This window comes from Anopheles nili, chromosome 2 (assembly GCF_943737925.1).
Source record: "Anopheles nili chromosome 2, idAnoNiliSN_F5_01, whole genome shotgun sequence".
Taxonomy (NCBI): Eukaryota; Metazoa; Arthropoda; class Insecta; order Diptera; family Culicidae; genus Anopheles; species Anopheles nili.
In genome coordinates, this window is record NC_071291.1 from 44,445,369 (window position 1) to 44,469,432 (window position 24,064).

The 24,064-nt window shown below is 45.1% G+C and overlaps 3 protein-coding genes across 3 annotated transcripts; 2 read left to right on the top strand and 1 right to left on the bottom strand.

Moving 5' to 3' along the window:
- The first annotated feature begins 1,530 nt into the window (after positions 1 to 1,530).
- On the top strand, positions 1,531 to 24,039 carry LOC128723866 (zinc finger SWIM domain-containing protein 7-like). Its single transcript, XM_053817636.1, has 2 exons — positions 1,531 to 1,630; positions 23,663 to 24,039. The coding sequence occupies exons 1-2, from the start codon at positions 1,531 to 1,533 to the stop codon at positions 24,037 to 24,039; spliced, it is 477 nt and encodes a 158-aa protein (XP_053673611.1).
- LOC128721031 (WD repeat-containing and planar cell polarity effector protein fritz) lies at positions 2,684 to 8,725 on the top strand. Its single transcript, XM_053814736.1, has 7 exons — positions 2,684 to 2,766; positions 4,311 to 5,052; positions 5,129 to 5,335; positions 5,449 to 6,271; positions 6,340 to 8,009; positions 8,088 to 8,262; positions 8,386 to 8,725. The coding sequence occupies exons 1-7, from the start codon at positions 2,684 to 2,686 to the stop codon at positions 8,475 to 8,477; spliced, it is 3,792 nt and encodes a 1,263-aa protein (XP_053670711.1). The 3' UTR covers positions 8,478 to 8,725.
- On the bottom strand, positions 9,540 to 21,854 carry LOC128721032 (3'-5' ssDNA/RNA exonuclease TatD). Its single transcript, XM_053814737.1, has 4 exons — positions 20,523 to 21,854; positions 11,625 to 11,973; positions 11,410 to 11,521; positions 9,540 to 11,297 (listed from the first exon to the last, which is right to left on the bottom strand). Exons 1-4 carry the CDS (start codon positions 20,656 to 20,658, stop codon positions 10,986 to 10,988), a joined length of 909 nt encoding a protein of 302 aa, XP_053670712.1. The 5' UTR covers positions 20,659 to 21,854; the 3' UTR covers positions 9,540 to 10,985.
- Positions 24,040 to 24,064: the final 25 nt, after the last annotated feature.

Genomic DNA, 24,064 nt, shown 5'->3' on the forward strand with positions numbered 1-24,064 from the left:
TAAAGATATATGTTTAATTGATGAGACCAGATTTGTTTTCAAACAAAAAAGCAAAAAAAAGGTACAGCTTTTTCGCAATTTCATTTGTTCCCTTCTATACTGTATGTTCAACGAAAAATGCTTGATAGTACATATAATTTATAACAAGGATCCTTTTCCCGATTCTAAAAAATCTTTCGACATTGGCTTTTATTCTCCTTGAACGCAGTTTTTTAACAACTTGGCGATTAGATATAACATATAGATCTCAACTATCATGGCTATCCCAATATGAATTATTGTGATTCAATTTGGTGAAACACAGGTTGGTGATTCCTTATTAATACATTAATACAACATTGATTAGTAACTGATGACTAAAAATAAGCTACTAAACCATTGATTAAATATGAAGCGTGCTTTATCTTCGTGGTAGTATTTGGCTTCCTATGTCAATAATACCCATATCGCCCCTACCGCAGCTACTACAAAATAAGCCAAACCAATTGCCAGGAACATATGTTGAATAATACGTATTTCTGAGCTGAATAATAGATTTTCCTTTACTTTTATATATTCTAATGCGCTCCAATTAAAGTTAACAGTTCATATATATGCCCTACCAACAATAATGGCGGCTAGTAGTTTTCTCCGGTTGAAAACGGAAAAAAATTCAGGTGAATTTAACTATTGAACATAAGTTTGTTGATTTTTTTTCTCAATTTTACTAAATAATTCAGTCTTGTGAAGCATACTTATTTGCTTAATAGACACTACAATCGCTTTGCGGTCTTGAGATATTCTAGCAGAAACCTCGAGGACGATCATCGTCGTCTATCAACCACTAATCCCAACCTTATAAGGCATTAATTATCTTAATTTAAACCTACCTTATTTAAAGGCTCTCTGAACACGTGGACCGCCTTAAAGGACTTTACGGAACCAGTCGTTCCATGATATTCGTATTATGTAGCCAGTCTACCGGTGCTGGCAAGTTTAACTCGCTCATGGAGTCAACAAATTTTCTCACCATCTTATATTCGTTAGTGACTAGAGGGGTTTCATAGGATTTGGGTAAAATTCATGTCTGCGTGTTGTAAATGTGCTTATTGAAACATTGCATATTTTGTATAATGTCGGTTTAAATTTACACCTATTTTAAACACATTTGTTTTTAAATACAATCACAAAACTAATGAGAAAATAGTCATGGTAAAAATTTGTTTTGTTTTATTAGAAAATTCATGCGAAAAAGAAATCCACAGAACTAAAATATCTACTGAAGAATAGCGAATGGAAAACCATATTTTCAAAAGGATGGGAGCACTGGTAAGCGAAAGTGTCGGTATAACAAAGGTAAACAAATTCAACTCCGAAAGGCGGCGTGCATTTGACACATACCGTTGCTTCAGCTTTAGCTGTTTATGCGTGAATTGTTTGATCAAAAATAAGGTTTAAATTACGTACGGAAAGCCCGCGGTGAGGTTGTAACATAGTTTCGAGCGGAGTGTAACTTGTGAACTGAAGTGCAAGCATCGTGTAGTTTTGTAAATGAGCTCGTTTACGCTATTTGACGCAGTGGAATCTCTGTTCGGTAGGATCCGTGAGTCTATTGTCGCTAACCACCAAGCCGGTGCAGAAACAGCTGATCGTAAGTAGTATATATTACAGATAAATTAGAAGCGTCTAATACGGTACTAGGGTTTGAATAGGAAACAAAAGGATGGTACTAGACGACTCGCATATACTAGAGCTCGGTCATATATAATTCCTAATAAGATCAACAGCAATTTAATCTTCATAAATAATATTTGAATTATCTTATTTATTATTAAAAATACTCAATACCTGACTCTATTGGGTAATTAGTTATATTAGTTATATTATTAGTATTTTTAAGTGATTTATTTGCGTTACTATGTTCCTGATTTGAAGATTTCATTCATGACTCACGTCCAGGATCCGTGGATCCAACTTGATCCAAATCGTAGGCTATAAACGCGATCCATCTGTTTATTTAGTTGCGAAGCAACAGGTATGTGGATGGGAAAGGGTGAAAACGTAAACGAAGGGACGCAAGGTGCGGAGTCTCGATCGCGATCGTGGAACGCCAAATCTGACAGCGATCCCATTCACAGTCAATCCACGGAACAACGCGTATAAAGATGGCCTCCTAATTGAGTCGCGTTCGGTCACAATCAACAGGTCGTCAAATTCCTCGCGTTTCGAAACGTCGCGCGTATGTGCAGCTCAGGTGCGCTAGAAGGGCGGTCAAGTGGTTGAATTAAGTTACACAGTGAACAGTGAAATCAAAACCAGTGCTGATTTGTTTAGAAATCTCTGTTATTTAGCAGTGGGAAAGTGTACATGTTTGCTAGTGTTTACCTGTGTGCGTGAATGCCTGTGTGTGTCTGTTCATAAACGATCAAATAATAATGATCGCCAAGGGCTACTTGCAGTGGCTGATGCCGCGACGTCAGCGAAGGTGCTGTCGGCGTCTGCAGTGTGTGTAACAAAAAAAAACCTAAAAGTGTCTTCCATCCATCGTCCGTCACCACTGAATGTCTGTGGCATTCTGCGCGATCGATGATAAGTGTGTGCGATCGAGCCAGCACACTGATGAGGAGTGGATGCCGAAGCGTATAGCTTGTGTGTAATTGTTTACATACGATCGATCCCTCTGGGTTCAAATCGCAGCCGCATCATGTTAACGCTATTGACGGAATTGCGTTTCTGGTCCACCAGGGAAGACATCATCATTCAGGATACCGATCTTGGAACGACAAAGTAAGCCCCCTGGAACAAGGATGAAAAGTTTGTAGCCGTATGGAACCGAACGAATTCAAGAGCATCGTTTGCTACGTAGAAGCAGATTTCCTAATCGATTACGACAAAGGCATGCCGGCCGTTTCATTCGTGTATATTTTGTTTGTGGATTTTTCCCATCGCATCCACCCAAAACTGCGTCGTGCATCTTTGCATTAATTCCGGAGCTTCGCAATGCTCCAAACGAGAGCAAAGCAGGGGAAGCCCGTGAGGTGGACGCAGTGCTTTTAATCTATTGTCTTTGTGAGATGTTGTGACGTTCGGTTGCGGTTTTGCTAGCCGTGGGGTAGCTTCGTTCCAGTGCCTGCTTTGCTTACTTTACTACAGAGCCCCGATGGGTGTGGGAAGTAAACGGTTTACGTGTTGTAACGCAAGCCCAAAAGGCAGAGGTGTAAGAGCGAGAAAAAAAGTAATGTAAAAAAAAAATAACCACTATAGCCGAAATAGCAAGACACAGAATAAGTTTTAACGACGTGCCTCCCAGGTGGCGTATGCAACCAGCACCCACTTAAAATCCTCCCATCGGTGCCACAATTGCAGCAGTGCTGAAGCAAAAGTTTGCTTACAATTATGAAGTTTATTTCTTTTCAAATTTTAACTAAACCAACTGCCAAGACGAACAAATTGATGCATCAGTGATCTTTTTGAGCTGTCCAAACAATAGTTTGTAGACACTTACCTTAGAGGGAGTTTTGAAATATTAAATTTCGTTTGAACCGAATGTGTCTAGCCTTTCATTGGGCATGAATGAAATTTGATAGAGAGAGAGAGAGAGAGAGAGAGAGAGAGAGCGAGCGAGCGAGCCAAGGGAAACTAATTTATGATAAATTATATTTATCAAGCAGGTTGCAGGCTGCATGCTTCCCATGCAATCGCTCAATTTTCCAAAGAATATATAACATTAAAGCATAGACGGTGTCGCCTCGATCGTGTCATGTTATGATGTTTACTGCCGCTGGAGGCAAGTGCAGGGCCAAGCCCTGCAGGGCACCCACCTTTGCATGAGCTTCGACGCGGATGCGTGCGATCGTGATCTGCAATTAAAATGTACCGTTCGTTCATTATTATACCGCTGAGATTGGCCGCCTGGTTGGTGGCTCGTTGGCAAAGGTCATTGGGAATGACGTGCACCCAATGGGGACGGTGCACCTCGAAGGAAGTGTTGCTCCCATCAAGAGCAGATGAGGTACATAAGGGCAAAATGAACGCATTGCACTGTAGATCAAATCACGACAGATTTTTGTGTATTATGTCCCAGTGTTGTATGTTGTTTTTCAACATAAGCTGCATGGGTCGAAATTGTCAAAAAACTTACACTTGATGCATTGAAAATAACCTGCTTTAAAGGTGATCTAGTTTTATTTCGGAAGATCAACTATGCTTGCAAATAAGCGTGTGTAAAAACATAGGAACTATATGATCCTCATTCTCCTGGGTTTGCGAGTATAGTTTGCGTGTGTTTCCTTGGGCGACAAAAAGAGATTCAACATACACCTACGTTGCAGGTATTCCGAAAAGAAAACCGATTCTAACCGGAACCTTCTAAGCGAAGGAAAGCGAAGCTACTGCGAATCACGTGGCCTCAAATGGAGCCTCGACAACAAAAAGCCAAACAAACTACGACATTCGCTGCGGCTGCTGGAAGAAGAGCTACGCCAGAAGCGGCTGGTGTATTGCAAATGGAAGAACAACTTCCTGCTCCAGCTGATGCTCTCCAACGGGCTGCTGGTGCACGTAGCTATAAACCCGTTCACGGGCGATATCAATCGGATCTACTTCGACAAGTATCTGATCGGCAAGCTGATCTCGGAATACATTACCGATGTCATAATCACCCAGAACCATCTCCTGGTGGCGTACAACGAAAATCAGATCACGTTCGTGCAGCTGCAAAAACCAACCGCCCGGAAAAACAACCTCGAGAAGATCAGCCTAATGGACCCGAAAATCTACAACGTGCTGCTAAGTGGCACGGGAACGACATCGCGCAAGGTACCGAAGCGGTTGGTTTGCAGCAGCAGCCTCAACTTGGTGATCGTATGGACCAAGTCGTCCCAGAACGAGGTTTATCCGTGGCGTCCCACGGTGAAAGATCAGGATCGAGCAAACCTGCACGTGTACAAACTGAACGGGGCTCGCATGGAGCTGCTGTGCTACTATTGGACGGAGTATGATCCAATTTCGGTGGAATTTTCGCTCATGAATGATTACCAGGTGCACTGCGTGGAGCAAAAGATATCCAAAAAGGTACTTCCATCGTCAGTCTCGGCAGTAGACGAGTCGTTTTTTGTACTTCCGTGCTAATCTCCCCATTCCTCCGTAGGGTGAAGTGACCATCGATAGTTGCATTTATCAGATAAATAAAACAAAAATGCGTCGGGTCGCCGTTACTTCCATTCCGCTGCAGACGCAGGTGTGCTGCAACGCGCTTAGTCCCGACCACGAGAAACTAATGCTCGGTTGCATCGACGGCTCGATCGTACTTTTCGACGAGGGCCGCGGTATAACGCACCTTGTGAAGGCCGCTTTCGTAAGTGATGCCACGATGATTTATGCTTTTCGTTCTTGGTTAAGAAAAAAAAAAGATGTTTTAAATAAAATGTTTTGTTCTTTTCTATGGCTCCCACCGAACCGCACTTGTAGATTCCCACGTACGTTGCCTGGCACAGTGACTCATCGGTGGTAATGATCGCGAACGAAAAGTGCCAACTGCAGTGCTTCGATATTGCCCTGTCCTGTGTGCGGATGCAGCTGCTTAGTGAGACGCACGACAGCATACCATCGGGGACGTTCGATTTGTCCAATTACTTCCTCGGGCACCACGCGCCGGCCATCCAGTTGGGGCGTCTTTGCTGGAGCAAAAAGCCTGAATTGGTCAATCACGGAGAAAAGTATGCCACGACCGATTCCTTCCTATTCTGTGCCTTTGAGCAAGGACCGTTGGCGTGCGTGCGCGTCGTTGGTGGTTCCGGATTGAAAGGAGATGTCCACACTTCCGGTCTCACGGCGGACGTGTTGGTGCACAAGTACATTTCGCTAAACCAGGTGGAGAAAGCCATCAATATCCTGCTCAGTCTCAACTGGGACACGTACGGGGCCATGTGTTTACTATCGCTACATCGAATCGCTAACTACATTTTCAAGCAGCCGTTAGGCACGGAACGGGAGCTACAACTGCAGAAGGCACTCGGGAGCTTCCTCGTGCCGGTGAAATCGCTATGTTACGAAACGGAGCTCGAGTTTGGGGATCAGGTTAATGATATTACCCTCAAATTTTTCCACTATCTGCTGCGTAATCGATCGTACAATAAGGCGTTCAGTTTAGCCATCGACATAAACGATGCGGATCTGTTTCTGAAGCTGCACGACAAAGCTAAGGCAGACGGTGATGCTGAACTTGCGAGGGAAGCTCTGAAGAAGGTAGACGATATCAACCGCATCTGCACGGATCGAAGCGATAGTGAACGTAAGTCTATCGCGCTTCTGGTAGTAATCTTTCCGTTAATTAACGAATGCCCGTCACTTTCATTCTAGATTCATTGTGTTCGAATTCGTCCTGTTCCTTGTGTGCGGATAGTTTCGATGACGATGATTACGAGGACCCGGAGCGCGAAAACGGTTGTGACGATGAGGAAGATATGGTCGACGAGGAGGAACAAGAGCACGAAGGAGAAGCAATCGAAGGTAACCAAGCTGTACGGCGTCGTTTGAACGGCACGAACGGAAACCATTTACGTCGGAAGGAGAGAATAGTTCCTGAAAAATCTCGGCCCGATTTGTCGAGGCAACATTACGCAAGCGATGGTCGAGAGAAAAGCTTTGCAACGTTCTCGACCTCTTCGGGTTCGTCCAAGTCGTCGCAAGTTCAGCAGTGGAACGAACAAAACGATCGCTCGAAAAATCGCTCTACTCTCGCCCATCCGCCACTACCGAAAACAAGCGAACAGACGGCCAAGGCTGGCAGCAGGATCGAATCCCCTTCGTCGATTAATGCTAGCAGAGCGCAAGGTGCTGGCTCCTCTAAAACGCAAATGCATACCGACTCCTTCTTTGTGCACCAAGATCGTCCACCGTTGCCGTTTATCTCTAAAAAACCGACGCATAACAAACAAATTGCGCCGCCACCGTTTGCTATGCAGCGCAGCCAAACGGCCATGGCGATGAAGCTTTCGAAGCAGCAACAATCGAGGATAGCGGAATCGAAACTGAAAGGAAAGTCACTGAGTTCTAGTAATTTGTTGTTGCTGGATGACAATCCTTTATCCTACTCAGCAGCTGGTATGGCAGTGATCAGCTCAGGGGCACGTTCGCGTCAAATCGTGAACCCTCGCGAAAAGGCGGCCAAATTCAGCTTCTACTCCTCTGCAGCCAACAGTTTATCGCTCGATCAGCTGGACAGTTCGAGTGGTGTAAAAAATCGTTCCTCTTCGATTGTGTCGCCACATTTTGCTGAAACGGCTGCGATGAATGGCACCCGCACAAATGGTCCCAATGCTGCTTATAGCCCAGAAAATCTTCACCCACCGCCTCTGGGACAGCAGCACATTGTGATCGATGTTGTTCCTAAACCTCCGATGGGCAGTGCGTTTGCTCATGGATCATCGATGGCTTATCCGTTGCAATCGTTGGGTGGCATTGGGCCACCGGGATCGGTAGCGAACATTCTGGATCAAACGATCGGTATACCATTAGTACAAGATGAGCCGGACTTCATAAGGCGCTCGGTTGGTGTACGAAAACCGCCACCTCCGCCGCAATCGTCCTGGTTCCATTCGAGTGCAAGTTCCCCTTCGAGCAACTCGAACAGCAACAACGCACCTCGCACCATCATCCATCAGTATCCGCTGATCTCTGGCAACATTCCGTCGAAGTTTCAGTTGCAACAGCATCAGCAACCGTTTGAACTGCAAATGGCCACGGCTGGAACCGGAAAGTACGGAACCAGGAAAAAAATGGACGCACCTACTGCTTCAATTCTGTCCAATGGTGGAAACAGTCATTCCAGCGTTGCACAATCGCAACAGTCAGCCATGAGCGCAGGCTCCAGTAACGGTGGATTGGGAGCTGGTACGAGTTTGACGTCGAGTAATCCAAACGGTGCCAGCAGCGGAGCGTCCTCATCGTCCTCGGCTGCTACGAAACGGGACGGTGCGGAAAAGAATAAAGTTAAATTTTCCGACACCGTCACGGTAGCGGTTGTACCGGTAAGAACTCAACATTCGCGGTTGAAATCTGGCCTTTTGTCCTATGAGCAGGGAAAATGATACGTATTTGTCTGACAGGAAATACCACGAAAAGAAAAGTTGCTGGTTGAAAAGCTACGTAAGCAACCTATCCAGCCGGGGCCGGTAGGTTATGGACCATTTCCCATTGCCGACCCGAAGCGTGAGCTAGCGGAAAGTTTGCCCCTGTGCCATCCGAACGAGGACTATCTGAAAGACTTTACACCAATGCAAGGTAACAACCAACTGAATTGGCCAATTTGAAAGGATATGGTTGATTAGCTGGTGCTGTGTTTTATTCGTATAAATGTTTCGGACCCACATGACTAAATGAAACGATTGTTTGTTACCTTTGCAGATCTTATCAGCAACGGAAGCAGTGAAATAGAGAAGAAAGAGGAAGAGAAAAAAATTCCCAACATTAAGGTTGTTCACTTTGGTGTGGTTTGAATGCCTGAACAATTTACAAGCCTTTAACGAAGCAGTATTCCATGTTTGGTTTTATATTTATGTATTTGTGGGTTTACCACGGTGTATTTTATCGCTGTATAATTGTTATCCGTCCAGTAAGTGTTATAACATTCCAGTTACAAAGCAAGGCTATTATGTTGGCAGTTGTATATTTATTGTAATTATATTACTGATAAGACACTGCACAGGTGTACACAATTGTTTAGCGGGTAGATACTGTAATAAATACCTCCTCTTGGGTACGATTATGATGAATAATTTGTGCACATACGATTTGAAAGAATTGTTTATCATATTCTAGTATCTTTGCTTTAAAAAGGGAACTATTCATCAATTGTCATCCACGCGGTCTTTCAAGAGAGTATAAATTACACGGCACTCGCTTTCCAAAACTCTCATGATGAGAGCCACTATTGGACTGACACTCAATGTAATCAGAGCCACGCTGGAAAGTGCTTTAATTCGTATCACAATCTTGCCTATAACCAAACGTGCCTTAAGATGATCATTGATCGCCAATTTTAAAAGTGCATTACCGATTTAAAATGCCACCCACTAATGAGAATGCAAAAAAAACAAGTGCGTGTATTGGGCATGAAACGCTGCAAAGGATGAATTTTCTTTATCAAGCAGCAGCGCATATGTCTGGAAGGGAAAGACATCTTGCTGCTTACTACGGTAAACTAGCAAAGTCTATTGGCAAGAAAGCTTTAGTTCGCATGTAAGCAAGCAAGTAGAAAGATCAATATATCGATATCAACCGGCACTTTGTGATATTTCCCAGGGAACCTTCGATCAAACGCACACTGTGCGTGTGTTGTGGAATGCTGCTAAATCCGGGTTGCACTGCCGACGTCCAAGATTATCGCCACAAAAAATCGTGTTATGTAAAAGTAAACTGCAAGCTGTGTGGATATTCCAAACGGTTTTACAATTCCAAAAACCATAAGCTGTGGCTTGATAATGCAGACTCGGTTGTTGAATATATCGAATTTTCGTAACATCGTGAGTCGAGAACTGGCGCTATTGGAACCCGTAGGATCCGGTCGACGGAGTCAGTGACAGTTATAAATTGTAAACAAACAGTTGCCTAACCGGAGCAAATTAGAACTATCAAAAGCCCGCTATCACACTCCAACCGAGTTCCAATTATCGGTAGAGAAAATTGTCACTATGTTTTACAAAAATAAATCATTCATTTATTGAACTATGAGTTTGAATAACTTACACGATCAATTAGTGATACACTTTATACAATCAAATGATACATACATTGGCGTAGCTTATTTGAGACATATAAAGTATGGCACTTCCAGCGTTGATCGGCTGGGTATAATATGTATATTATATTTTTTATGATTTTGCCTTCTATTCTCTATTTATCCTTTCGTGCATTCATTTTTCCATCTGCCACATGCATTCGACAAATTCTAACATTGACACCCAGTATTGAAAACTACTCTTTCGAAGTTACCCTTTGGCCGTATAAAAGCCGATAACCCTTCGTCTGGAAGACCAGCTACTGCTTTTTTTGTTACACGAAACATCTTTCGCACTGAGTTTTACCATAATTCTCTTTGCGTACCCTACGAAACGAACGCTACACGTCTGTGCTCTCTTGCTCATCACTTGCCATGCACATGATTCATGATGATCCTTCCGTGCTCAGTCTTTCGCTTGATTCCATATTAATAACATAACTTGGCTACAACTATACAATCGCAATTATGCGTTTTGAAAAATCTAACAAGTGTAGGGCTATGAGAGTATACAAACACAATACGTTTCAAAAGTTAAATTGAATTCTAGCAGAAGGAGTTTGATCTTCCAATTGAACCTGAGCCTGATCAATTGAAGAAAGATTGTACAAACAAACAAAATATCACCATGAAGTTGCCTATTTTTGCAACGCAGTAACAGAGTACCAATGTACAGCTGTGAACTAAGCGATGCATACCTCCTCCTGATAATAGATACGCTCATGAGATGTATTGCCTAGTAGTTCATGAAACGTAGGTAGATGAGATATACCCCATGAATTTAGCACATTATTACTCGCACATTCGTCCTCAGGACGCCGGTGTTAATGTTACCAAATCCTGTGTGGATTGATCTTTTTCGCCTTAAGGATGTCTAATTTACAGCCCCATTAGTATCATCAACATGAACTGCTAACGAAACATAAGTTAACATGTCTAACTGTCCGTTCGTCGAATAGTTTGCTTTTTGCGATCGGGCTCATTTAACTACCTTCAATCCAGCCCACTGAAAAATAAGTGTCTATCATGTTCTAACGCAAAATAATAATAGTGATAATAATAATGATAAGCATCAAACTTAACTAGCTGGTTTCGAATCGGAGAAAAATCGTTTAAATATTCATCAACTTGTTGTCCGAAGATGATGTCGTTCGTGATGTCGCTGTTGCTTGCGTTGCCAAACATCGACATTGCACTGGCGTGCGTAGTAACCTCCAGGAGAGCACCATTATTGCGACAGTCCAAACAGCTTTAACGCGTTGAATGCGGTAGCCAGCGCGACATCTTCCGGTTTTTTGTTCATAAACGCCGCTATCATCTCGACGATGGCCGGCAGGCTGCAAGGTTCGTTGCGCTGAAACGTGCAGTAGCGGTGCAGATAGAGCAGCGATCGTTCCGTCAGGCCGCCCTTCACGTGCTGCGGCAGCTTCGATGCCCGCGTGTTCGGATACATGAACGGTGAGTCGGTTTCGACCAGCAAACGCTCCATCGGCAGCCGGCCGTCCTCGAGCAGCTTCCGCACGCCGGTGTCGGATTTGTCCTATCGAGCGAAGCAGAAACAAGACGGCGAAGGTGTTACGGTTGGGATTCACGCAAACACGTGTGTAACAATGAATGTTCCGCGCATTCCTGCCATATTCGCGTACACGTACCTTGCACAAGTAACCGGTCAGTGAGATGTAGTAATCACGCTCCAGATACTTGAGCGCTTCGTCTGTAGTGCCCATGAAACCGCGCACGACGATCGGCTGGGCTGGTTGGAATCTAGAACACGCAAGACACATACACAATACCATGAATAATGTGCCCACCGGAAGCCAACCCAAAATCTCCAGGGAGCAGGGCAGGCAAAACATTCCCGGCTTACTTCGTTAGTATCTCCAAAACATCTTCCTGGGCCGATCGCTCGTGGATCAGTATGGGTTTCTGCAGTTCGCAGGCTAGCTTTAGCTGCCGTTCGAAGATTTCCTTCTGTACGCATGGCTCGGAAAAGTCTCGCTGGTAGTCCAACCCACAAGGACCGATGGCGACACACTCGGGGGCGCTTGCCATCACCTGGAAGTCGTGCCAGGTGCTCGGTTCCTCGATGATCGATTTGGAGTCATGCGGGTGAATGCCGGCCGTCGAGTAGATGATGCCGGGATAGATGCGGGTTAACCGTAGTGCTTCTTTGCTCGATTTCACCGACGTACCGGGGACCATGATTTTTTGCACGCCTAAAAATAGAGAGAAAAAAAAACATTAGCAATTTTGAGCCGTTTTAGGTGCATGGATTCCAGGACATGAACAAACAATTCTCCAAAGGCTGGAATTTGCATCAACGAATGTTTTATTATCAGTTTGTAATCGTACATGCACCAAGAACAGGATTCTAACGTTCTACGGTACGGTGGTTCGAACCGAGTCCCTGAACCGAAACCAAGCAAACATTGTTCATGTTACAAAAACCACCACGGAACCAACAAAACATGAGCATTCAAGAGTGCGACATGGACGCGTCAGAGCATATATGCTTGCTTCTCGACGGATAGCATAATAGTGCACACCACACCACTGTTGCTGCTGCTGCTGCAGCTGGTCGGCCATCCGGATCGAGCATAAATACGGACATCACATGTTTCCGCTCTCATTTACCCAACCTCCGGCTTCGGGTTCTCGACTTGGAAGCCTTCGCAAACGAGTCTAGACAGGCGTCCTCCCTCTCCCCGTTTAGTGTGGTTTTGTGTTGAATGGCCATAAATTATGCGCCTAGTAAAACTATATTTCGCGTGTGCTACCGCTCTCTCGTGGGTGATTTGGCGATTTTACCTTACCAGCCTGATTTCCATCCGCCACAGGGTGCCTATACCGTGGCAAGACAGGCGGTCGTTGCATTCGTCGTGCCCTTTTGCTGACGCTCGTGTGCATGCAAATTCACCTCACAGAAACGTTTCGCTAGACGGATGGGAAAGTCAGCATGGAAAACGTGCACCCCCGCATACGTCCAAAGAATGCGCTCGCAACACGAAAATAGAAGGAACCGTAGAACGCAACAAAGCGGTGTACGTTGGAATGGAAAATCAATGGCTTCTTACCGTGGGGCTTTCTTGGCCACGAGTGGGTGGAACGGGGCGAAAAAGGGCTACCCTGTAAGATGCCCTCCTTCACCAGGGGGAGGGAATGCACCTCATCGCGTGCATGCATTCGTTGGGGCTTTTTTCCCCATTTCACGGGAGGGGGTTATTTTTTATATTTAGTTACAAACGGACACATTTGAATACACGGTGGAGTTATTTGTTTTGCCAGGAATTGGTCGCGTTCAGGTCGCGGTGAACGAACAAGCCGTAACATCTGTTCTGTTATGATGATGTTATTTGCATTTACGACAGCGAGGGTGGACCCAAAGTTATTAACCTTGTTCGTAGTGGTTCTAATGTTTCACTAGAGCACGAAGAAGAAGAAGCAATGTCCAACCCCACGAGTAGTCGAAAGACGTGGACCTATTGATCGCCAGCTTTAATGAACAGCACAGTTTCGGTGTCCTGAAGTATTGCAAAAGGCCTGGAAATAACCGTGACCACAATGCCACGACACGTTTTGCTCGCAAGAGGACAAATCAATACACCACCAGTTGACAAAAATTGAGTGCGAAAATCGATTGTCGAAATAGATTTTTGTCACGACTCTGCGTCAATCCGAATGCGCCATAATTTTACCGCAGTCACAAACCGACAGGTTGGCGGCGTGGCGCTATTTTTCACCAAACTAAAATATAGATCAATGTCACGTGACGGTAAAGGATTATGCAATGTGATCACCCCACACCGCCACGGATGCACTTTTGGGCCGAGGAGCCATTTATGATTTTCCATTTGCAAAGAAAAAAAAATAAACGTTGCTGTTTTTAATTAGCAAAACTTTCAGCCGCACACATTTGGCACGCGCAGCGGCTGCAACTGGCCACTCTAAAGTGTATCATTCCACTCCACTCCGCCGGATAGGTTCGTTTTAGTTACGCACCATTAGAGGCGAATTTTGCGAACCAATGAGGAATGGGAAAATCCTGGCCCCGTTCGCTCGAGGTCGATTTCTATTGTTTTGAAACCCGAAGAAAATCCAATCGGCGAATGGCTAGACGGAGCTCTCTCGGTAGGTTTTATATTGCGTACGTTAGCGCAAGTGCGAGTAGAGCGATTTACGTGGCCTGGTGCGGAATCGCAAGGAGACCTGAAACTGGCCTCATTCAAGGCCCACTCGGTTCCGGTAAATGGAAGAAAAAAAAATGCAAGGCCTTAGTGAGCTCCCTTATCAACTGAGCCTGAGATTCAGATGATAGGCGATCCTCCACCGTACGGTGGGTTGGAAGCTGAAGATCTCCTTCACAACGGAAGCGATCGCGATCGTATGCAAACGAACTTGTATCTTCTAGCCAGCTGTAGGCACGACGACAACCACTGCTGGATTTCCACACGAAACGCCTTATATGGAAGTGAAGAACATGCGACCGTGTGCTCAGGGTTGAAAACCTCATCGCAGATAGTGACGCTTGGTTAGTAAGGTGCACCTTGAAGTAGAACCAGTTTATGCTCGCCAGAGACTGCGTTATATTGCTTCTATTTTTTTGCGAACTAACAAGAGGACGACGCTCACACACCGATCGAGCCGTCGGAAAAGTGTTGCATAATATTACTCGAGAAAAAAAAACCATAACACATACGACGTTCCTCCACCCACACACATGCTCGTGTGGTCCGTGAAAGGGATTGCGAGAAGGACCCTGAGGGAAAAAGCCGTTCCTTTTCGTGCTGTTGCTCATGAATTTAGCTTGGTATCGGCGTCAGCACCATGCACAAGGGAGTGTGCGTATACACACACGACGTTGGGGCGTCGTCTTGAAATAAAAATCCGTTTTTCTAACCTCGTAAAACGGACGCGCGCCATCCTCTAGCTGCTTGGTGCATTTGCGCTGAAGTGCATTCCGGGCGCTGGTGTGTCACGGTCTTGATTGAGTTTAATTTCTCGCAGTCTCGAGTCTTCCCGTGTCCTCCCCTCAGGCTGACCTCATGCTCTGCTGGTCAACAGCAGCGGATCCGCTGCGTTCAATGTCGCCTGTTAACCATCAACCCGCGGGCAACAGTTGTTCGCATTCTTCTGTGTCCCCCCTTGGTCCCAAAGGATGGTCATTCTTTCGTTTCGTTTAGCCCCGGAATAAATAACAAGTGGCGTAGTTCGAACGTACACACAATTTACGAGGAACGTTTCCATTTGGGTCGGGTTAAATCTGGGGGACCGACGACCCTTTCTCGATGTGTGGATGGAGAACCCCCTTGCTTCGCTAAGCTGGTTTCCGATCCGCGGCAAATGAAGCAGAGCCTATTCGTTCTCCATTCCAATTGCGAGGGAATTGAATTGAAACGCTAAATGCTAGAACGGTTCCCTCTCCTCGTCTCGAATTGGTTTCGACCTCACCCTGGGCTGGGAAACGCGACCCCCAAAAAAGAAAGTGCAGGAAATTCCTCACAAGCTTGATCCTCTCGGAGGATTCCCTTCTGCGGGAATGTTCCTTCGCGTTGAACCCGTGCGAAATCGTGCGGTTGGGGGAGCACCCCACCCCCACCACCCAACAAAAAAGTGAGTGTGTGTGCGCATGCGGTCCGACCACATGGCCACACAGAATGCGTTCGCAACACCGGTCGGTGGCGTTGTTTGTGAGTCGAAAAAGAAGGTTGGTTTAATTTTAGAAATGCGATCATATGCGATCACAAACAACATCGCATCATATCGCACCCCGCGCCAAAGCGGGTGGGAAGCGTTTGGGGGTTGTTTCGCTAGAAATGAACCGAATTTCCCGCACAAGGTTCTACCACATATGCGCCAAACCATCCGGCATCCTGTACGACGCGGGCGAAACGGATTCTGGTTCTCTTTGTCTTGCGCCATTGTTTGCTTGGTTTATTCCTGCATGATGAAATGTATTGACCAGCATCATACGCTTGAATTCACTGCTAAATTATGTCGAATAATTTAGGCTTTGATTTACACATTTGACAAATTGGCCCGAGGTTATTTCTGCCAAGCATGAAGTGATCACAACAGAGCATGGAGTAGAAAGTGAACAGGTTAATTCTTGCTTCCAGCAGCAAATGTGTTGAAAAGTATCGTGCTTGAATTTTAATATTCACTGCTGAATTATGTCAGATGTTTTACACGTAAATTTTGGTTGCATCAATTTACACATCCAATAATTTAGTCGAAGATCATTTAGGCGATCACAAAAATTGCTAAGAGTATGTGAATGTAGTGAAAGCAGCAGGAATTAGTTTAATAGGTTTACTCTTGCTTGTAGCAGCAAATGTATTCAAAAGCATATTGCATAAATTCCAACATTCACTGTTAAAATACGTCAAACAATTATGGGATTATTTCCTGGCAATATTGGTCGCGCATGAAAAAAATCCCAAAAATCGCCAAGAATTTTCCAATATGATTAAAGCTGTGGAAATTAGTTCAACCGTTATCCCATCTAAGCACAATTTTTTTACAGCAAACAGCAAAAGCATTACCCTCGCAGAGGATCGCAGCAACGCGTTTGTGAACCCAGAAGCGCTCAAGTGAACGTCCTCCAGGGGCTTACGGAATCACAAACCACGAGAAACACGCGTAACACGTGCGATAAAAAAGCGCATTATTATTACTGGGTGGTTGTTTTTTTGTTTCTTAATTCGAAACTGAAAGTGCTCAAAACCCCGGCTGGTCATTACGCGAGCCCACCAGACCAGATGATGATGGATGCTGGACGGAAATAAATCACACTCACAGCTACTCACAGTCACAACCCCGGGGGCACAACACGGTGCATTGCGCAGTGAAGCGTTTTGTGTATGGCAAAAAAAATAAAAGGAAGATCTCTTGTTTTTGTTGGATTCATCCATCCGATTGAAAGTGAAAATCAAACACTTCTCATGCGGAATCGAATAGCGAACACCTTCTTCTCCGGTGTTTTGGTGTGGGGCACGAAGTACCGTTCGATTGGAGATGAATAAGAGGTTCGGAATAATTCACATACACGCGTGGTTCCCCTCCGGGAGCGTAGCTCAATTAAGAAGCACTTTAGCTAATGCCGTCAAAAAACCTGACCGCTCGCGATCGTCGAAAGTGATCGAGTGAGCTTTGACACGCGGAAATGGCTTCACGACGTTCCGCTTGAAAACCGAGAAAACTGCCCATTATTACCGACTACCGCACAATCCGCGCGATCCGCGCATCATCATCCGGTCCGCCGCAAGAGCAACGATCACTCATGTTTTTTCCGGTTTTACTTTGTTTTTCCCCTCCATCTTTGGTGGTAGCCGTTTTTTTTGGGTGTGGTGGGTGGAGGATAATAAAATGCACCTCCCGCCATCTTCGGTGGGGTTTTACACACACCCCCACCAACACCACCCACAGGTGTGCTCAATTGTTGATGCGTTTGTTTTGTTTTTCCTTTCATTTCCTGTGGGTTTTCCTTTCGCTCGTACGCGATATCTCTGATAAATTATCATAAATAGAGAAAATCGGCAGTGGGCAGACTTTCCACGTGGCTGAATCGAGCAGCGATAAAAAAAACATACACACAAAAAACCAATTACTCTGACAACTAGTCAAACAAAAAAGCGAAGTAAGCTTTCTTTACATTGGTGTTAGAGCCCAGTACCAAGAACCAGTTTCCGGCGCCTTCGATTTGACGGTGCATATTCCAAACCAACCCGGTGACTAACGTTAATCAACAAACAAAAAATCCTTATCCGCTTGTTTGCTTGTTCATAGCGAAATATTAGCTAAGCGACGCGTTCTTATCGTACGTAGAGACGTGGCTATTTCTGCACGCATTGCTGTACCAGGTAATATTACATTGCTTTGCTTTTTGTTAGTCACCTTTCAGTAATTCCGGCGCCTGGAGAACTTATTCTTTCGCCTACTCAGACGTGCTGTAAGGAAATTCTCCCATCAACGCCTACTACGATCAACGACGGAGGTGCTAAGTGTTTGGTTCTGGACATGTTGCTGCTAACCGGAGCACATCAACAGCTCCCTGGTTTCGTCTGCCAACGTATGCAAGACCTCCTATTTTGCAGTCAAGCAAAACGCAAACGATTACCGGCGGGTTTAACGTGCTTTCGAAATTAAGCAATAATTCAGCACCGACACGCGTGCACCCCTTGGAACGATGCTGATCATCACGATCATCGTCTGAATCACTTCCTCGCCATGTAGAGTGTACGAATGCCTTTGCATTTATGACGATCAGATCGGTTGATCGATCAATCGATCGATGGGCCGTTTCTATAGGTCGTTGGTTGGCTGATTAAAAGTCCCGCAGGATCGAAGGGGGCTTGGTTTCGGGCGATTGATTTTTATCACCCAAACTCGGCCCAATCCGTCCGTGTACATCCGGTTCACTGAAACGTACGTACGTACGGAAATGCAGCAAAGCGTGAACGAAGTTCGGTTACTCAATCTCGTTCACCACCATTTCCCTACCATCGGAGGCAATCGTACGTGCCAAATTCGGTTTTAAGTAACGTTCAGCCACTGGTGACGAAAATGCCACTAAAAAGACATGTTCTACCGCAGCCGACGATCGCGAATATTTAATGTTGAATTAGCTTCTCGATCGTATTCGCATTTGTTCGCTTGGAGACATCCACCTTTCGGCCTTCGCTGGCCTTTTTCCCAGGTTGAGGTGTTTACGAGCTGGGTCTGGGCTGGGATGAGTTGGACGAGGGAAAAGACTTCGCGAACACCCAGCAAGAAGTCACGGAAGTCGAATTAATGACCACCTTCACGTGGAACTTCTTCGCCTTCTGTTTCGTCCCGGAAAACGCAATCACACACACACACACGCCAAACTTTCACGTTTTCAGCGCAGGAAATTTCGATAGTCCCATATAGTCAGCTGATTGCGTGATCACGCAATTGCCACTTTCGGTGCGTAGGCCCGCACACAGGGATGGACGATGGTGGGGATTTTCTCTGTGATTCGCGGAAAACACCGTGTGCATTGAGCGTGGTGGCGTAAGTTCACGAACGTGGGGGTCTCCTTGTGCCGTTTCAAGGGCCGGTTCGGTGCGGTAGTATTTACGGTGACAGAAGAAGCGGTGAAGTTGAAATATTGTTCACCTCTTGCGACGAAGCGAAAATGTATGATAAACAAACGCGTCAGATGCGTAAGGGTATTTCTGAACGACGACCGAGGGGATTGCGTGCTAGGACTCGCTGTTCCTTGCTATTTAACCTTGATAGTCAAACCCCGTTAACTGTACAACATTTGTTTCTACTACAAATGCGTAAAACCTCACGCTTATGGAATGAGGATAACCCGTTTTTGTTAACAACAATCGATGACTAATGCGTTAAATTGGGGCACAAATAAGAGTGTCTTGGTACACGAAAGTAGAACGATCGATTGCTTAAAAAATTTTAACAACTAAAGCTGATCAATTTTTATTGAAGATGCGCTCGTCTTTTAATGCCCTGGCCAGCAATCGCCTGGGTTAAACGGTTTTGATGTTGTAACAATCGAGCAACATAAATTTGAACCCGTTTGATTGTCAACATTGCCAAGAACCATGAAAATGAATTATTTTATCACATTTTATCATATCGCTGCAAAGCAACAATATTTTAACATGGAACATTGTGTGTCAAGAATTTTGATTAGCACCAACGATGTGCAACGATAAATATAAAGAAGCTTTATTTGATTACTATTACACAGCCTTCAAAGGTTCTTATATTGTTGTAATTCTGAGATTGAGACTTTCTATCATTTGCAGCTCATTGTATAAAATAAAAATCATACAAATGATCGGGTTTTCTCGAACTTGTCCAATAATAGAAAATGATAACCTGACGTCCTTTTATAGTCCTTCGACATTCTATATCAATTATAGCGATATTAACTGACGCTTAGTTTGTTTACTAAACACTCATAGTTGAATGGTTTTATAATCATACAAAAATATATTCCACATCGAACAACTTTGTTCTGACACCGAAAGATTTCGTTCAAATTTGGACTAGGATCTAAATTTCAGAACATGGTCAGAGGGAACCAAGCCATTTCCACGCAACGATTGGCTCGCCCTTTCGCACGATGAGCAATTGAAGTTGCGTTTAAGACATTCCATTCTACATTAGATAGCGCTGTTAGAGATTAGATAAAAACAGAAATCAACCCGCACGCCTAGTGGCGCATTTGGCGTGAAACTACTACACGCCAAGGACAAACATGAACAGCAGCAACAGTCCGGCAAGACCCAATTGGCACCTTGTTTAACAAAAGTTGCCCATTTTTTTTGTTGGTGTACTTTAAGCGTTGGCTTTCACCACCAACCACGTTTCAGTGCCGATCTGGTTCACTGATCAGTGTGTGTTTTATTTTTTTCTTCTTCTCTCTACCCATTTTGCAGCTCCGGAGTTCGGTTTGCCCTTCCACCGGACAGCGCGAAGGAAAAGGGCCCCTTCTTTTGAACGCGCATGCATGATGCCAACCCGTTTCCTCGTTTATGGTGGTGTTCTGTCTTCGCGAAAAAAAAACGTGCCACTAAAGCACCGCATTCGCGCTCTCGCGGAGAGCAAAACCTGATAAGATTAGTTTGCAAGTAGAGGCAAAGCTAAGAGCTAGTAGGGCACAGGGCCACTTGGGCTGGGCCCCGGTGGGCATAAAAAGAAGAGCGGTTTGCTCCTTTTGGATTTTTTTCCTTTCCTTCCCCATCCCAGCGAACTTTCCCATTAACGGACTCACCGGAATCTTTGGCGCGTTGTATCACCGAATCCAGATCACGGATGTACTTCTTGTTGGTCAAATTCGCACCAACGTCGACGACGATCAGGTTCTCGTAGCAGTGTTTCATTTCCTCGTCCTCGTGCATGTTGGCCATCGTTGCTGGCGTTGGGTTTTCCGGAATGTGTATTGGCTTGTATAGAAACGGTCGGAAAAATTCGACCCGCTTGCTGGCTTGTGTTAACCACACACACAAAATAAAAGAAGGTTGACCTTTGTCTCTGAGCTGCCTGGGATATGGTGTGTCGCGTGTCGTAGTCCCGTTTCGTTCGATTTATCGAAGCTCCTAATCAAGCCGCGAATGTGGCCAACCCCAACTCTCAATTGGTTGTCTCCTTGCGGTGCAATGTGATGTGAAAAGTGCTCCTCAGCAGCAGTTACGAGTCGCTTGGGCAATGAAACACGGGCCCTGAACGGCAACCTGATCACAAACGATCAAAACCGCAAAACATACCCTGCTTCTGGTGCACGGGTTGGCCGGGTAGATAGGCACGCACACGCGAAATGACGTCGAAGAAAACCCCAAAAACCACCACCTTCAACACACACTACACACGCACGCACGTAAAGGTCGAAATCCGGGTGCCCAGATCAGGCGCCAGAAGGCAGAATACTTCCAACCAAATTCACCTGGTTAGCGTTTCTGGGTCAGAATGTTGGCAGATCAGATCGCACGTTAATCGTGTTATTTTTCCCGTCGCTTTTCTGCCGAGAGACAAGTTTCGTTATTGCGGTTCGTTGTGTGGAGGGCGACTTTTTTTTTTGCTTCTGCCTGGCGCTTCTCCTTTCACTGTTTCGTATTTCTGGTTATTATTATTATTTTTTGCTCTATCTTTAACTTATGTCGTGATCTTGACCGCTGTTTCGGGCTCGTTGTTGAAGAATGGGACTGTGTGTGTTGTGTGGTTGTCTGCTTCGAAGAAGATGCGTTCAGTTTGCACACGTTGAGAGCGGGACGTTGTTAATGAACCTAAAAGGGAAGCAGGACACGGTTTTGCACCTTTCGTTGCTGTTAAGCGCGGACGTTTCGGTTTGGTTAACTTTTTGTTTTCGTTTTCGAACCCAACCGTCAGCTGTTGAATGGCTGTTGAATGAGAACCGACCTAAATGGACGATGGAAAATCAACTACGAGCAGCACGCGGAAAACCCCTTATTTCGATCGAGCGGCACACTACTACGCTGTGAAAACCCCCGCACTGGCGCGACGCGATCGAGATGGACGTTCCTCGACGACGGATCAACACAGAGAACGAGCTGGCGGCTCTTTCGAACCCCGCGGGTTTACTTTCGAGAGCAGCGCGAACGCACGCGAACGATCGCGGATCGGACAGGCCTTCGCGGGTCCACGGCATGGATCGCGCTTTTTGCTCAGTGTTGGTGATCGCAGCTTTCGTGCTCTCTCGCTCACTCACTTTTAGCTCCCTCATTCCCTCGTCTCATTTACTCTCGTTTAATGTAAACACGCGATCGACCAAATGCTGGGCGAATTTTGCTCCTTTGCATGTACACGCACAAAAATCGGAAACTCGTAAACACAAACACACCAGCGGAGCAGACGCGAGAATGAACAGGCGTAAAGAAAGAGACGCAGCGTGCATTAGACGATCGTTAGATTTAACGATGTAGAGCGGTGGAGAATGCACACACAAAATATGATCCTTCGAGGGATCCATGAGATGAGGAAACTGCGAGTACTGCTCAATGCTGATGACGTTCAACGTGTACGTTTGATTTGTAAAATTATTTTCTCAACGATGATGTAGTGTAAGTGCAAAGGATATGCAAGAGTGTCCTTGCAATAACAAAAATAGAAGAAAGTCCCAAAGTAAGCAAGGTTCTCGATCATGACATGTGGCGTTATGCATTTATCGCTTCTGCATAATGCACGACTGTACGCATGTTCAATCTCCTGCTTTACCCATACCACCAGTTGCGTTTGCAAAAGACGATACCGTTTGTCGACGTTGCTAGAACAGAACGTTGCACAAGTTTGTAACAACATTCGAACATGGACAACGCCTTGTTTAGGTGAGCGTTTAAGGGGTGGAACTTTACACAGGCTGTTTCGGTTCGCTTTACTTTTGACATGAGGTTCACTCTTATCGCTGAGATGCGTTCTGGTAGTTCCGTTCGCTCGCTTTATTACCGTTCGCGCCCGTCATCGATTGAATGCGTGATGATAAGCGCGAATTCTACCTAGTTTGCACCTCTCCTTCTCTCTCACTCTTACACACGATAACGAATCACCACTGTCACCAACGGTAACGCTTGCTTTCATTCTCTAATTGTGTCCTTTGCTGCGTTGGAATGTGTTCGATCGACGACCACAACCCCACTCATCCGCGAACATCACGGCGATTCCAGCGAAATAATTATGTCCCTTGTTTCTTTGTTCTCGAACAAACTATGTGCTAGGGTTTGAACTATTTCCTAAACTTGCGCGAGATCGTCACCTAGCTTTGCCCCCGGATTGTTTGTGCTAATAAAACAGAATGTACCTAGCCCGAAACAGAAAGCACCAATCGTAGCCGTCGCGTACTATGGCACAACGGACAATACAACAAATAACACTGCATTCGAGTTTAAAGGGCGCCCACGGTGGAAAGTGTAAGCGAGAGGGCAAATCGTAGTAAGAATATGTGCTACAGGGGTTGGTTTCCAATTTTGTAAATCAAGCCATACGGATCATGTAATGAATTCTCTGAGGTACCTACACATATTGTAAAAGTATTCTCACATTTTACGATATTTGTATATCAGTTGCATAGAATTGGGCCGATCATGAGAAATACTTGAACACCCCTCTCCGTTCATAAACAAAAAGCTGTCACTAAATGTTCACATGTTTATATATTTCGGTTCATTACGTGGATTTATTTGAGATGAATCCGTTGTACGTGTTCTCATAGGTACTGTTTCAATATTTTTGTATACAAAATCAATATCAACTTTTACACAAACTAATTTCTTGCTTACAAACTGTAAGAATGTATTTTGATGAAATACTGATTGAAATACTGCTGTTTGAACGTGTATCGAATGTATTACATTGTGTAGTTGATTTGAACCGGTATTCTGCTCAACGTTGTTTTCTTTTCAGTTTGTAATCTGCACCTGTTGGAGCTGGAAGCGCTTTTTGGACACCGTCTGCTACTTCGAGCGATCGAAATAATTGATGGAAAGCAGCTGATTACCCTTTATCGCACACCGGACGGTGATTCTGCTCTGGTTGAAGTTCCTGGGTCGCAACTAGGCACGGTGTACAAAGTTTTCCCACATATCAATTTCTGCGCGTGCGAATCGTTTAGAGGAAACGTGTTGAGTGAAAACAACCAACCCACTTGTAAGCACGTGTTAGCTGCTCGGTTAGCTCTCATACTTGGTAAAACGACAGAGAAAGTCCTTTCCGAAGATACGCTTATTAGCCTGAAGCAAAATTTTGCAAAGGATTGTTTTAAACAAACTTCGAAACACTAATCCCACCGTTTGCTGTAGCAGAGTG